Here is a 15982-nt window from a genome sequence, read left to right on the forward strand (position 1 = left end):
AAATATTCCATAGCCCTCCTCTCCCCATTATTCATTTACTTTTTGTCCCCATTTTTCTACTCGTCTGTCCATACACTGGATAAAGGGAGTGTGAGCTCCACAAGGTTTTCACAATCATACGATCACACCGTATAAGCTTTATAGTTATACAGTCATCCAAAGATACTGGATTGCAGTTCAACAGTTTCAGGTATTTCCTTCTAGCTATTCTAATACACTAAAAACTAAAAGGGATATCTATGTAACACATAAGAATAACTTCCAGAATAACCACTCGACCCCATTTGAAATCTCCATTTGAAATCTCTCCATTTGAAACTTTCAGCCACTGAAACTATTTTGTTTCATTTCTCTTCCCCTTTTGGTCCAGAAGGCTTTGTCATTCCCATGATGCCAGATTCAGGCTCATCCCTGGGAGTCACATCCCACATTGCCAGGGAGATTTACACCACTGGGAGTCATGTCCCATGTAGCAGGGAGGGCAGTGAGTTTATGTTTTGAGTTGACTTAGAGAGAAAGGCCACATCTGAGCAACAAAAGAGGTTCTCTGGGGGTGACTCTCAGGCACAATTATAAGTAGGCTTAGCCTCTCCTTTGCAGTAACAAGCTTCATTAGGCCAAGCCCTGAGATAAAGGGTTCGGCCTACTAAGTTGGTAGTCCCCAGTGCTTGCGAGAATATCATGAATTCCTCAGGAGGGGAAGTTTAATATTTCCACATTTTTTTGCAGGCCATTTTTTAGTATCACATCTGTTATTCCAGGCCAGGAACACCTAGACTTTAAACAACCTGAGGTGTTTGGGGATCTCTCAGAGGCCAGGCGTGGCAAGGCTCAGAATTACTTCAGGGTCATTTAATCTCTTAGACATTTTATCTATGGGAGAATGACATTACTTCTGTCTTCCTCAGCCCCTGAATGGATGTTATAAAATAATAGAACAAAAGAATTTTGGATCTGGGATGTGAGAGGAGGGGGCTTAGTAATCTAGCCTAGTCCCTTCATTTTGAGAGAAGAGGAATCAGTTTTAAAAGGCTTACCAAAAGATGGCAGTAGGGCTACAGTTAATGTTCATAAGTTTCTTAAAAGCAAGGTTGCAGAGTTTTTAAGATTTCCATATTTTTCAGATGCAAATCATTCTCATGGCCTCGGCCATCATCTAAATTTTGAAGGCCCCTGATCTGTATATCTAGCCCAGAGCTCTATGCTAACAACCAGGCCCAAGAGCCTTCTGCCAACTGAATATCTCCACTGAGATGCATCCAGACCCCAGAGCCTGCTCCTCTGCCTGCCTTATCAAAAAGAAGCCAGTCACCTTGGAGTTATACTTGCTAGCTGGCCCGGACCCAGCCACTTGTTCTCCTGCTGCCCCACATCCCCTGCCACAACTGCCCTGGCCCAGGCGTAGGCCCCTGCAGCAGCCTCCTCTCTCTCTGCTTTCAGTCTGCCCTTTTCTGATCATTCTTCCCACTGTAGCAGAGTAATGTTTCTAACACATCTCTGATTGTGTATCCTCATGGTTGAAGAACACATCAGTGGTTCCTTGAGGCTCCCAGGATCAAATTTAGTCTCCTTTAACAGGGCTTTTGAGGTTTTGGAACTGCCCCTGCTTGCTTTGCCAGCTTCATATATCACTACTCCCTAATTTACCCTCTCAAATTTTTTTTTTCTTAGCTAATGCCTATTTTTACTTCAGCTCTTTGTGTAGATGTCCCTTCAGACAAGAAGCTTTCCTGGATTCTATCCTAAAGTCTGAATTCCCCCTTTGCCATTAATTACTCTGTACTTCTGTCATGATGGCATCTGACACCTACATATAGGAGTCTCTTTGTCTGTATCCCTTAGTGGACTCTGAATTTTGTGATTCATATTCACACTTGCAGCCTCAGTATTTAGCAAAGAGAAGATACTTCATATGTTTTAAGTGGGGTTAATATTTTTTAAAGACAATTTTTTAAAGAAAGCTGAAATTTATGTAAGTTTGGAGAAGGTGTATCTTCAGTGTTATTAAGGTGAAGCCCCCAGTAAAGCCGCCCCCAGCCCTAACCACAGTGATGTTAAGGGTAGGACAGGGACAGCTGAGCACGGTATATTTTACCCCAGAACTCTTCCCCTTTGGCTCAGTCCTAAGCTCTTTATCTTTCCTGGACTCCTCCATGAGGAGATGTGTTCTGAGGGAGACCATTTATGAGATGGATTCTACTTTGTTTCTCACTCAGGCCATGGAGAGTAAGCTGCTTGTTGGAGGAAAAAATATAGTAGATCATACGAATGAACAGCAGAAAATCCTGGAGCAGAAACGGCAGGAAATTGCAGAGCAGGTAACCTTTCATTCTTTTTTGGGGGAGAGAGGGTTGGGGTAAAGGTGTATTAAAACTACATAGTAAGTATCTCTTGTATTAGACTCCCCTAAAAGGGAATGAAAATGAGGTGTGTTGGCCCTGTCCTGGCTAGAGACTCTAATCTGGAGCAGTGAGCCCTGCATTCTCGTACATGGTCTCTAGGGCAAATTGATGAATTTTGTGGTGTTGCTTAGAAACGTCGAGAAAGAGAAATCCAGCAACAGATGGAAAGTCGAGATGAGGAGACCTTGGAACTTAAAGAGACGTACAGCTCATTGCAGCAAGAGGTGGACATCAAGACCAAAAAACTAAAAAAGGTATAAAAGGAACAAAGCCAGGCAAAAGTGCCTTGAGACTTGGGGGAAAGGGAGATCTCTTGTTCTCTGGATGGACTCCTTCCTCACCTGCCTTTTCCCTTGGTTCCAGCTCTTCTCCAAGCTTCAGGCAGTGAAGGCCGAGATCCATGACCTTCAAGAAGAACATATCAAGGAGCGCCAAGAGTTAGAGCAAACTCAGAATGAGCTCACCAGAGAACTAAAACTCAAGTAAGTGCTGAGGCTGCCACGGTGTCCCTAGGCTTCCTACCGGGTCAATGGTCTTGTTTGTTAAGTGAGAAACACCCTCTGTCTACCCCTCTGAAGCTCATCTCCTGCCACCTGTCTGTATTTTGTTTATCCCTGACAAAGTCACATTCTCTCTCTGGATCTCATCTATTAAATGAATGACTTCACCTGATGGCAATTCACTTTCACTCACCTTCAAGTTTTTAAAGGCTCTGACTTCACCTCTGTCTATTGCTGAGAGAATTCTTTTTTTATCTTGTTTTTCATTATGGAAATTTTCTGAATGGTATATCGAATGTCCATATACCCATCACCCAGATTCAGTGATTAACAAAATTTTGTCACCTGTCTTTTATAAAAATATTGTAAAGCAAATCTTCCCTCTCATGTTATTTCACTCCTTTATACTTAGTAGTTTATGACCACAATGCTTCATTGAGATATAATTCACGTACCATGCAATTCACCTATTTAAAGTGTACAATTTGTTGTTTTTTCAAATATATATTCACAGGGTGTATAAGCATCACCACAATCTAATTTTAGAATATTTTTGTGTCTCCCCAAAAGAAATCCTTTTCCTGTTAGCAATCACTCTTTGTTCTCCCTGCCCTCAGGTCCTAAGCAACCACTAATCATTTTGTTTTTATAAATTTGCCTCTCTTCTGTATGTTTCATATAAATGGATATCATACAATGTGTGGTCTTTTATGGTTGGCGTCTTTCACTTAGAATGATGTTTTCAAGGGTCAACAATGCTGTAACATGTATCAGTACTTCCTTCTTTTTTATGGCTGAATAATATTCCATTGTATAAATTTACTACATTTTATTTAACCATTCCTCTATTGATGGACATTTGGGTTGTTTCTAGCTTTTGACTATTATGAATAATGCTGCTATGAACATTTTTGTACAAGTTTTTGTGTGGACATAAGTTTTCAATTCTTTTGAGTCTTCTAAGAGTTTTATAGCTTTAGGTTTTACATTTAGGTCTGTGGTTCATTTTGTGTATGGTGTGAGGCAGGGATCCAACTTTATTCTTTTTCATGTGGATATCCAGTTGTCCCAGCACCATTTGTTAAAAAGGTTATTCTTTCCTCATTTCACTGTCTTGGCACCTTTGTTGAAAATCAATTGACTGCGAATGTAAGGATTTGTGGACCCAGGGTACTGTTCCATTGGTCTATTTGTCAGTCCTTATACAGTATCACACTATATTGTAGCTTTTTTGTAAAAAGTCTTGAAATGTGATTCTTCCAATGCTGTTCTTCTGTTTCAACCTTTTTTTGGCTGTTTCAGATCCCTTGCATGTCCATACACATTTCAAGATCAGCTTGTCAGTTTCTGCAAAAAAGCCAACTGGGATTTTGATGGGGATTATGTGGAATCTGTAGATCAGTTTGGAAAGTATTGTCATTTAACAATATTAAGTCTTCCGATCCATGAACATGGGATATCTTTCCATTTATTTAGGTCTTCTTTAATTCCTTTTAGCAGTGTTTTGTTGGTTTTCATTGTATAAGTCTTGCACTTCTTCTGTTAAATTTTTTCTAAGTATTTTTTATGCTATTGTAAATGGAATTTTTAAATTTTTTTCCAGAATGTTATTGCTAGTATATGGAAATACAGTTGATTTTTGTTAAACTGTTCTATTTCATACCTAACAAAATTAACATTAAATTTTTTGGTATTACCTAGCTCTTAGTCCATATTCAGATTTTCTTGGCTTCTTCAGATTAAGATCTAAATAAGAACAGCACATTGTATTTGGTTATTATATATTTTAAGTTTATTTTAATCTAGAACAATCCCTTCTTCTTTTTAAAAAACTTTCCATAGTTTACTTGTTGAATAAACTGGGTCAGGCCGCCGGTAGAAATTTCCTACATTCTGGATTTGTCAGTCTCCTTCCTCATAGTATCATTTAATTTGTGTCTCCACCCCCCTTATTCCCCTTCAACTGAAAGCCAGCTCTAAAACACTGAGCACTTAAGGAGATAAAAAAAAAAAAAAACACCATAAAACAGTGATGCCTGGGTCCTGCCCCAGAGAGTCTAATTTAACTGGTCTAGATCTGTGGTCCTCAAACTTCAGCAGGCATCAACATCACCTTGTTAAGCAGATGTCTTGTTAAATTTGTTAAAACAGATTTCTAGGCCCCAGTTAGACTTAGATCAGTGAATCTGATTGAGTAAGTCTAGCATAAGGCCCAAGAATTTGCATTTCTGTCAAGTTCCAGGTGTTGCTACTGCTGGTTAGCTGAACACATTTTGAAAAACTTTGGTCTTGCTTGCAGCGTGGGCAAGATAGTTCCCAAAACTCTGTAGGTGGCATTAAAGTGAAACCTGGCTTGAGAGCCACAGAGTTAATGGTTCCAACAAATATTGACCTTTTTCTGCATCCATTATTTCATTAGGATTACAAGATGATGTTTTTTCTGTGTCAGTCCTTTCATATTATAAGCTGGAATTTTCCTTTGAAGAAGAACTTTCAAAAGGGATTTTCTTTAATGACAAAGTTTTGAATTTGGAAAGCACCCTTAAAATTAAATGTATGTGTGTCTTCTTTCTCATTGTGTTCACCTTGTACCTAGAAAAAAGATCAGAACGAAATATACCAAGATGTTAATAATTGTTATATCTGGATAGTAAAATTGTAGATAAATGTATTTTTCACATTTTCTAAAATAAATAGGACCTTTATAATCAGAAAAAACAAATACATCTTATGAAAAATAATTTCTTAAATGTCAAAGAAAAGAGAGAGAAAATTTTATCTCCCTAAATACTTTTTCCCTAAGAAATCCATTTTCATAATTATACCTTTCATTTATTTCTTTTGGACAAAAGCAAGCTAACCTGTTTCTCATAAGCAGTACCCTGCACCTCTGTGGTGTTTTGTTTTGAGCCTCTCCTGTGTTGATGCCCCTTTGGCATTGTTCTATACTGAGATTTTGAAAGGGTAAAGGCAGAGATGTGACAGAATACAGTCGTCACTGCAGAGATGTGGCATGCTGGGCTCCCGTTCCACGTTTGCTGTGTTCCCAAGGCACTTCTCAGGTGGAGACTTTTCTCAGGAATGGTCTCTAACCTCAGTGCTCTGAGGGCTGAAATCCCTTCAGTCCTGTTTTTTGTCCTGGTGGATTAAAATGTGAAGTTTTCCAGCTAGGGCAACAATCCCTGCCGTTGGAGTAGAGCAGTTTAATTTCTAATGACTTGGTTAGCAGCACCAGTGGCCCTCCAAAAGATACTTGGATTAGCGAGCGTTCATTCCAGTGTAGGTCAGGCATCCCCTTCCTGATCAGTCCTTTCACATCCTCAAGAGAAGTGACCTCTCTTTATTCCCAGGTCAGACCACTGTCAGCACCTGTTATCCCTAAGAGTGCTGCATTGTTACCCCTTTATCATTTCTATCTGTATCCCAGCTCCTTGTGTGATGCGAGGCCCAGGGTACCTGCTCAGTAAATGTTTTCTGGGTCACTTGACTCTTTTATTTAATAACTTACTACATGTGGGACCACATAGCTAACACTGACTAATTAAGCCTCTTTCTCCATCAGTATTCACTCATGTTTGTGTGCTCTTACAGGCATCTTATCATAGAAAACTTTATCCCGCTGGAAGAAAAAAGTAAAATTATGAATAGATCCTTCTTTGATGAAGAGGAAGATCATTGGAAGTTACATCCTATAACCAGGCTGGAGTAAGTCACTATTGATGTTAAGTAGAAAGGCGGGAGGGGGGGGCGGTGAGGAGGAATGAAAGAGTGTTGATAAACCAGACTTGTACAAAGGGGTCTGGTAGGAACACCATTGAGTTCCTTTAACTTGGAACTGTTTGCATTTCTGATACTATGCCTGTGGCACACGAGGTAAAAGTGATGAGTATGGTATTGGGAATTATGAGACTTTACCACCAGTGAACTGATGACCTTTCCCAGATTCCTGCAGTGTACCCTCCCCAGCTGTCAAATAAAGGGTGTTAGTCCAAATGAGGGGCAGTACACAGGTATTATCTTGTGTGTCAGTTCCAGTCTGACATAATGTGTTGAGAAGGATTCTCAGTTGTCATGCTGGAAAAATGGGAGATGTCTGCCAAAGATGCAGAGATGGGAGTGTTGATAGCCACACTTCATGTCTGCCATCTAAGAACTGGATGGTGACTAAAATGCCTTCCAGCTTAAAAGAGGCATGACATTCACATCTGAATCAGAAAGTAATTCAAGGAGAAAATATAAGTATTCTGCCTTATTTACACATCAGCTCTCAGTCCAGGGAATTGCTTACTTTTGCATTTTGAAGCAGGCTCAGATTCTTCCAAGTGCTAGTTCAACAGGACTGATGCTGAGGCTGTGGAACACACTTCAGCCGGGGCTTTAACCACTGCATTTTCAGCAACCAGCAGATGATGAAGAGGCCAGTCTCAGCTGTGGGATACAAGAGACCGTTGAGCCAGCATGCAAGAATGTCCATGATGATTCGTCCAGAGGCCCGATATAGGGTGAGAAGATTGTTCTTGGGTTTTTCTCCTTCCTCTTTTGGAGGAGTTTGGATTTGTGTAAACCCTTAGGCACCTTTGTACAAAGTCAGAGCATTTGTACCTTGACTCTTTCCAGAGGTAGTTGATCACATTTTTTATAATAAAATAATTAATAAATAAAAACATAACATAGAATGTATTTTAGAGAATCAAGATTAAGGAAGGAGGGGAGAGTATAAGCATACTATCTTTAATGGCCAGTAAACATCAACAGTAAACTTCACGATGACTCTGGGAGAAGGCTGGAAAGAATATGGGTGTCCTGTGGCAGGAGATGGAGCTGTGTTAAAGAACTGACGGTACTTACATTTAACATAATACCGTGTAGTTATTGAAAGGACATGATTGAGCACTGTTTAATGACCCCAAAATATTTAACAATGAAAGTACCCTGAGAGCTTCCATTTATAAGTACTTGCTGCTTATCTCATGGAACCCTCCCATCTACTCTGTGTGGTCAGTCCCGTTGCTTAAAGGCCAGGTTACTGGTAAGTGGAGGAACCAGGAGGCACAAATATTGTTAATTGGAAGAAGCAAGTGATAAAAGTTTGTACCAGATATGTTATATATGAATAAAAAAATGTGATGCAAAATATGTCAGAATGTGAACTGATTATCTCTGGTTAGTAGAAGTGCACTCAATTTAAGTTTTCCTCTTTTGACTTACCTGTATTTTATAACTGTCAATGAGGAATGTGTATTCTTTTTATAATGAAAGATTATCTCAAAATTGTGTTAATGTTTTTAAGTCTTCCTTGGCAGTCAGAGCAAAAACAAAATATATCAATGTTATGTAGGTCTTTAAGTGCTGTTCTTTCTGGCATCATGTTACTTAAAGAATGCAAAAGAAACAAGGATTTATTTTTATAGTGGGGCTATATATATAATGGATGATGTTTGGTGTATCAGACAGAATCCTCAACAGCATTTTTCTAGCAGTTTCAGATGGCGCACATCTTGCCAGTTATTTTGTGTCTGAAGCCAAAAACATGATTTTAAAGCCCACAACTCAGACATGGTGGGCTTCCAGGGGGCTACCCTGATCCAAAGGTAAAATTTAAAGCTGTGGTGCTTTAACATTTTTACCAGTAGACCCACTTCATCAAGAGAAGCATTATGCAGTATCCCAATTTAGAAGGTAGCTCTCCCACCTTTCCCCTGCAGTGGCCCTTCCTGTCCCCTCTGGAGTGCTGGGGCTTGAACTCCACTGACTAGGAGGAGCCGGAGGAGAAGATGGGCATCCTGAGCATGGGTGTTCTTCCCTCTATCACTTGTCTGAGTGTACAGGAACTAGGTAGTGATCAGTCTCACGAGGCAGGTGTCCAGTCTGAGTTTTAAGATGTGGTTCCAAGCACATACATTGCCATGTGCACCCTCTTCATACACACACCATACCTACCTCCCCCCTCCGCTGCAGCTGAAATGTTCATGAAAGCTGCTGTGGGTGGTGAAATTATTGGTGACTGCCATTTTTTCTTCTTTATGCCTTTTTGTATTTTCACATGGTCTACAGTTAATGAGTTTTAATTAGTTTATCTTTTTTCCCTGATTATTTCCCTGAGGCTGTTATATATATTCATTATTCTAAAAGAATGGAAAATATGTAATATCGTAGAGAAGAAAATAAAAATCATTGGTAATCCTGCTGGGAAAACAATAATAAAACAGCATCATTTCTTCTAGATAGGCTTTTGGTGGGCTGTGAAAGGCCAGCATTTTGTAGTTTTCTTACAAGGGGTATAACTTGCTTGTTATTTTCTATGTCTGATTTGAGGCCAACATAGATTGTTACGACTATGCTTCTGCAGGCAGAAAACATCGTACTCTTAGAGCTGGACATGCCCAGCCGGACCACCAGAGATTATGAGGGTCCGGCCATTGCCCCCAAAGTCCAGGCTGCATTGGATGCGGCTCTGCAGGATGAAGATGAGATACAGGTGGATGCATCATCCTTTGAAAGCACTGCTAATAAGAAATCCAAGGCCAGGTGAGTGGCATTTGATGACCTATGTTTGAACAAGGACAGACCAAGATGGAGGGTGTCAAGAGTGCTTGTTTATCATGGGATGCTTTGAAGAACATACCAGGAAGTGTGTTTATTCATTTATTCCACAAATATTTATGATCCAGGCACTATGCCAGGTAAACTGAATACCGGAAAAACTGAGGCATTCAGTTCCTGCCTATAAGGAGCATGCAGTCTTGTGGAATAGGGGTCAGTTCTTCAGTCCCCACCAGGTACCAGGCAGTTCTGAGTACTTTAGAAGTATTCTCTTAATGCTTTCTTGCAAAAACTTATAAGGTAAACATTTCCCTCCATCCCATTTTACAGTTGAGAAAACTAAGAGAATCTGAGAAAGTAATCAGGTCCAAGGAAACTCAATTAGTAAGTGGTAGAGCCAGGGTTCAAACCTAGGTCTTTCTTAACCCAGAACCCAGGCTTCTCAGCCTCAATGCTAAGTATACCTCACACTTTAAAATAACCAAGTACTTAATTTGATGCTAAATTAAAACCGTATCTATTAAATTCTGGATAAGACAAGAGTTTAAGGAAACAATTGGTTGGAAAATCAAAAATGGAAGAAATTCTACCTGCAGACTTAGTACTTTCTACCAATTTGGAGAAGACAGTCAAGATTTGATTTTAATGGAAGAACAGGAGAGCCTGCCCTGAGTTTTCACACTGTTGGCATCCCATGTCTGCCACACCCAGAGGGGCAGGCTGGGCCCATCTAGTAGTTTTACAGTTGAAAGTATACTGGCTTTCAGGCTGTTGAGGAAAGGCCACTTTGAAATGTTAATGGCACTAAATGGGAAAAGGGTCTGATGTGTGTCAGGGACAGAAATGGAGGCATGCAATATAAACATGTGTTTGACTTTTGCAGGCCTAAAAGTGGAAGGAAGTCGGGATCTTCCTCGTCTTCCTCAGGAACCCCTGCATCTCAGCTTTATCCACAGTCTCGGGGACTGGTTCCAAAGTAAAGCCAGTTCCTCCTCTCCCAGGGTGTAAACAGCATTTGCTTCTGAGAGAAGAGACAAGCAAAAACCTGCAGAGAGGACTTGACCCCAAACTCAGAATTGTTCCCCTGAGGAGAAGCAATGGCCTCTTTGCAGATTAACCAACTTAAATCTGGTTGAAACATGCTGGTCCTAATCTGGCATTCAGCTCTTCTGGGAAACCTCTTTTAATTAGCATCTCAGAAATGCATGGGGTAAGGTCAAGTGCGATAGTCGAAGTGGAAAGCAAGAGAATGACCAGTGACCTTGCTTCCCTTCTCCCTTGTTACCTTCTCCTCTTCCTTCCCCTTTCCTCCTTTTCTCTCCCCTCCTTTTCCAGCTGTTCTTTACACTGGGTTCCCTTCTTGTTGAAAATAGGGCAGAATCAAGAGTTACCTTAGCAGGACCAAGTCTTTGGAATGTCAGGATAAAGTAACAGTGAGGTTGAAAGGTGTAAGCCCTAGAACTTGAATGGGTGCTTGTTCTCGTAGGTGGAAATGAGAAATCTGTTTCAGATTCAAGCCCCAGCCAGGCGTGGTCAGCAAGCTTGCTTCCTCATTAAGAAGGAGATCTGCCTTTGGGACCTGTTGTGTGTGGCAGTCTTCTAGGAAGCTACCAGTTTCTCCTCCTGAAGGATTAAATGTCAGAAGCAATAGAAATAACGTTCCCTTTGCCTCTTTGGAGAGTTTAGGGAGAAAGCTTCTTTAAAACCTCAAAACCATGACTGTCCTGTCAAAGACCTAAGTCTGTAAGCCAGTGCCATGTCCATATACCATGTCGCTTTTCTCTCCATTCGTCACATCTTTTCCCATATGTGCGTACTCTGAGTATCCCTGCCTAGGCCCATCTTTGCCTCCAGGGCGTGCTCTGCACTGGGCCTATTTTATGAGAGAAAGCAGGCTGGCTCTGCCTTCTTGGTGGGACTAGAGTTGGGGAAACGTGAGATGGAGTGGCACTTTTGAGTTGCCCGTTTTGCTCCATATCGGCATCAGGGTGATGAGGCAGATGCAGAGATGGAGATATGAGACTCCGTGCCATGGTAAGGGAAGACATAACAGATGGAAGCAAAGGAATCCTGCCTTCCTTCAGCAGAAAAATTACCCAACCCTAGACTCTCAGGGTTCCCCCAGGTGGAGCCTAAGATGGTGGCAAAGAGTGCCGATGTGCTTGAATAGGCTTGGAGGAGAGAGTTAGGAATTCCCGTTTACGTATACTAGTTTGGTTTGTAAGTTTTAGTTCTTTGTATTATTGAGATTGAGAGTTTTTGTTTTTGTTGGTCATTAGGTGAATGTTACTCATTTGTTCCCCAAGTGTGGGCGTGTGAACCAGTGGTGCTTGTATTCTGTGAGTGTGTGCCCATGTGTGTCTGTGAGAGAGAGAGAGAGAGACTGAGAACTTGCCCAATATTGGAAATACACTAATGAGTGGCTGTTGCCTTTTGTCTGTGTTAAAGGCCCATTGAATGGCTAATCCAGGCTGGAAGCACTCCCACGTGGGAGTCTGAATCCACGAGCCATGCCCGAGGGGACAGTGTGAGTCCCCAGGTCTGCCACACTGGTGCATCTTGCTGGCATGGTGCCTCGGGAATGTGGCGACTCAGGTGGGCCTTGGATTATATTTTAACTCAACTGCATAGTTCCCAGGGCACATTTCTGGATCAGAACCTGTGGGAAAGAGGAGGTACCAAGTGCAATGTCTTAGCATTCTGCAAAATGGAGATCTAGCTCCTTTTTAGTAACCATTCTTTCTGAATCCAGGGCCCTTGTCAGCAGTTCCCAGAGCATAATGGAGCCTTCTCTCATCTTTTCTCAAGGTCAAACCCGGCTTCTTTCTGACTTACTAAGAATTTGCCTATTTGAATAGGAACCAGATGCTGAGATATGTAGCCTAAGGTGGTTATCTGCAGGTTACATTTGTCTCTCACATAACATTTCCTCAAAGCTAGTCTGAATTCTGTAGGCTGAAAATACTTATTCTAGCAAATCGGAGAACCGAAAGCTGCAGATAACAATACACCTTGATTGATGTCTCGGCTATTCTGACGAAGGTTAGTTGAGTGGCACAGAACTTTTCTAAGAAGAAAGCTAAGTTTACAGGTGGGATTATTAAAACGAGTTTGCCTTGTACTCAGCTGTGTTTATCTTCTGGTGGTCTGTGGGAACACAGTAAAAGGAAAGCTGCGTGGCAGGTGAAATTGCCCCTCCCAAGCAGACTCTGGTGCTTTTCTTCTCTCAAAATAGATCAGAAAAAAATCTGAATCGAGCTGCCACCAGAAAGCTGCTGCTTTGGGTTCTGAATTGAGCCAAATGTGTAGAAGACCTCCAAGCCCACTGAAGGACCAGATTTGCATGTCTGCAGTCATGCTAGAATGTTTCTAGCCATCTGAGATCCTTCTTGCCAGCAGCAGCTAGTGAAGTCTAGAAGCAAGTCTAACAGGATTTAAGAAGATCCCAAGGAGGAGTTTGAGACAGTATGTGCAAACCTCATTAGAACCATTTTGTGCTCCCACCAATAAGAGTGTGTCTGGCTTCATATTTTAAAGTTACATGTTCTCTCAGACCCCTGGATTCAGAATTCAAGGCCACAAATCATAGGCATGAAGCACTTTCTTAAGACTCTGACCTAAGGCTGGATTGTCCCCTGTCGAATGCCTGCATGCTGCTTGAATTGCTGCAAACACCTCCACGACCAAGGGCATCAGAGAGTTCTGCAGCTCAGGCGTGGGCCTCTCTTTGCTTTTTCCGTCTGACTCTCACAAGTTCTCCCTCACTGAATGTAGCATTGTTGCCAAGTTTCTGAGAAGTGTCGATTCCCTGTTAATGCAGGATATCAGTTCTGCCTCATATTTCCCACTTGAGGTCAATGCTTATTGCGAGCATCACCTTGGACCATCTGAACACCATCAGTGGACAAAGCTGGGGCTATTTATATACTCTAAAGCCATAACAAAATTGCTTAGAGGGAACTAGATAAGAATAGCGGGCCTGTCTATTGTCTATCATGCAAGGCTTTGTCTTGCACTGTTCGGAAATCTGCCACCTTTCTCCCCGCCCTTGTTTCTGGAATGAAATGCTTTGGAGGTTATGAAAGGAGTGATCCTGGGGCAGGCAGGGGCGGTGGTCTTTATGGCTCCTTGGAGTTACTGTTGATCATGACCTTCTCTTTGGCTACCTTTAGACAAAAAATATGCCAATTCCTAGGGCTCTAAGTTTTACAGTTGATATTTATTTGTATCATCTCTTTGTCTAGGAATGTAAAAGTGATTCTAAACTAAGATGTGTAATAAAAGTCAATCAGATTTATTGTACCTACAAAAAAGTGTCCTCATAAATGACTGATGCTTTTGAAAACAATATGCCAATGGCTGACACATTGCCAGCTTCTTGAAACATTTTAATTTTTCTAGTGAAAGGAGGATGGGAGTGGAAAATGAAGGTGGAGTTGGAATGCTGCATTTAATAATATGTAGCAACAAGGAAAAAAGAAAGTAAAATGAAGAAAGGCTGAGTGACAATTAGGTGTTTCTCATGTTTTTCCATGGATGTTCCTGAGACAGAGGCCCAAGCAGCAGGCATGAAACTGCTTTGAACTTGTGTGTTTTGTTTTAAAAATTCCTTTAAATTTTTTTTATGTTCTACATTTTATTTTATGTTCTACTTTGCTTTTTTTTTTTTTACTTCAAGCATTTTTAATTTAGCGTTTTACTTGTGATGGGATCTAACACAGTAGAGTTCTTTCATTTGAAAAGTTTTCATAAAATATGCTTAACCACATTTTCTTTTGCGACCCAGAGCTGCCACTCAAAATTACCTTCTAAGGAATTCTTTCAGTCAATCCCCAAAATATATTTTAGCCTTTACTGAGAGGGGCCTTTAAAAAAGAAACAATGACACTCTAACAGGAAAATTTCATCTGTCCTGCTATTCTTGGGTCAGATGCCAATCAGTCGTGCACTAGAATAAATAAGTGATGATTTCTGAGGAGCCCTGCTTTCCTGAGTGTTTCCTGTGACGTTACTTTTGAACGTGGTTTCGGAGCTGGAGTCCATTTAGGTCTCCTGAAGCACCTCCACTGGCACCTCCACGGCAGCCTGTGCTCTTGTGACCTGAGCAGCAGCAGACAGGGTTGGCCTTGGTGTTTAAGTTTACACAGAAGAGTCTGGAGATCCGTGGGAGGGCAAATAGTGGAGGCAGGGCTGGGTATGACCAGGACGGTTTAAAACTGGTTGCAGTCGTACCTGACAGGCCTGGGAGCTCCCAGTAAGGAGCTGGTCTTCCATCAGCTGGCATTGGGGCTGCCCATGCTACTTGTGGGCTCTGTCAACTTTCCAGAGCTCGCTGTTTCCTCTGGGAGAGATTTTTGAGAGACATGGGTTGGATTATCATTCCTCTCCCAACGATACCCAGTCACATATTTTCTCAGCTTGCCCACTTGGGTGAGAGTTTTTCGTGTTGTTGTTGTTTTAATGTCTGAAGAATGTCATCCTAAACCACAATCTGACTGGGTCCCCAAACTAGCAGTCCAGGCTCCAGACAACAGCATAAAGAATGGTAATAACATGGCCTCCACCAGCAGCAAGACCACAGGGCTGCCATGCTAAGGCGAGTTCTGCTGCCTCAGCTGCCCCCCGGGCTCCAACATGCCCTGCTGCAGGACAAGGGCACTGGCATGTGAGCCAGGCGGCCCCAATTCCTAGCCAGTCCCTGCCACTTACTGCCCTTGGGACCCTATGCCAATTCCTGCACTGCTGAGCCTCATTTTCCTCATCAGGAAAATGGGCATCATAATACCTGCCATGAAGGATCATAGGAAGGATTCACTGGGGCTTCAAGCATCCGGGTCATCCATAATCCAGAGGTTTCATGGCCAGCAATTATTCTTCTCCAGAACAGAGTTTGGTGAGATTCCCACCAGATTTACAACTTCCTTTTGAAGTGTTTTTATCAAAAAAGGATGCTGAATTTTGTAAAATGCTTTTTCATGATGATCACTTGATTTTCCCCTTTTGATTTGTTAATGTGTTGTAAAACATTGCTTGATTTTCTTTTGTTGAAACACCCTTGCGTGCCTGGAATGAACTCCACTTGGTCAAGATGTATGATTCTTTTAATGTGCCTTTGGATTTGATTTGCAAGTATTTGGTTGAGCATTTTTGCATCTGTATTCATTAGGGAGATTGGCCTGGAGTTTTCCTTTCTTATGGTATCTCTATCTGTTTTGGTATTAGAATGATGTTAGCTTCATAGAATGAGTTAGTGTTCCTTTTTCTTCAATTTTTTAAAAGAGTTTGAACAGGAATGGTGTCAGTTCTTTTTAGAATGTTTGGTAAAATTCCCCCAAGGAAGCCATCTGGCCCTGGGTTTTTCTTTGTATGAAGATTTTGGATGACTGATTGGATCTTTTTACTTGTCATTGGTTTGTTGAGGTCTTCTGTTTCTTCTCGAGTCAGTCTAGGTTATTCATGTGTTTCCAGGAAGTTGTCCATTTCCTCTAAGTTGTCTAGTTTGTTGGCATACAGTTGTTCATAGTATCCTCTTAAAAT

At 41.5% G+C, this 15982-nt stretch overlaps 1 protein-coding gene across 1 annotated transcript in view; it reads left to right on the forward strand.

Moving 5' to 3' along the window:
- KIF3B (kinesin family member 3B) overlaps nt 1–14100 on the forward strand; it is a 39821-nt gene extending 25721 nt beyond the window's left edge. The window contains exons 3-9 of the mRNA XM_037811823.1: nt 2217–2318; nt 2534–2656; nt 2766–2884; nt 6494–6607; nt 7299–7404; nt 9252–9430; nt 10329–14100. Of these exons, the coding sequence (XP_037667751.1) occupies nt 2217–2318; nt 2534–2656; nt 2766–2884; nt 6494–6607; nt 7299–7404; nt 9252–9430; nt 10329–10425 (840 nt within the window). The 3' untranslated portion in view covers nt 10426–14100. The remainder of the gene's footprint in view (nt 1–2216; nt 2319–2533; nt 2657–2765; nt 2885–6493; nt 6608–7298; nt 7405–9251; nt 9431–10328) is intronic.
- Nucleotides 14101–15982: the final 1882 nt, after the last annotated feature.

Source organism: Choloepus didactylus, chromosome 19 (assembly GCF_015220235.1).
Source record: "Choloepus didactylus isolate mChoDid1 chromosome 19, mChoDid1.pri, whole genome shotgun sequence".
Lineage (NCBI taxonomy): Eukaryota > Metazoa > Chordata > Mammalia > Pilosa > Megalonychidae > Choloepus > Choloepus didactylus.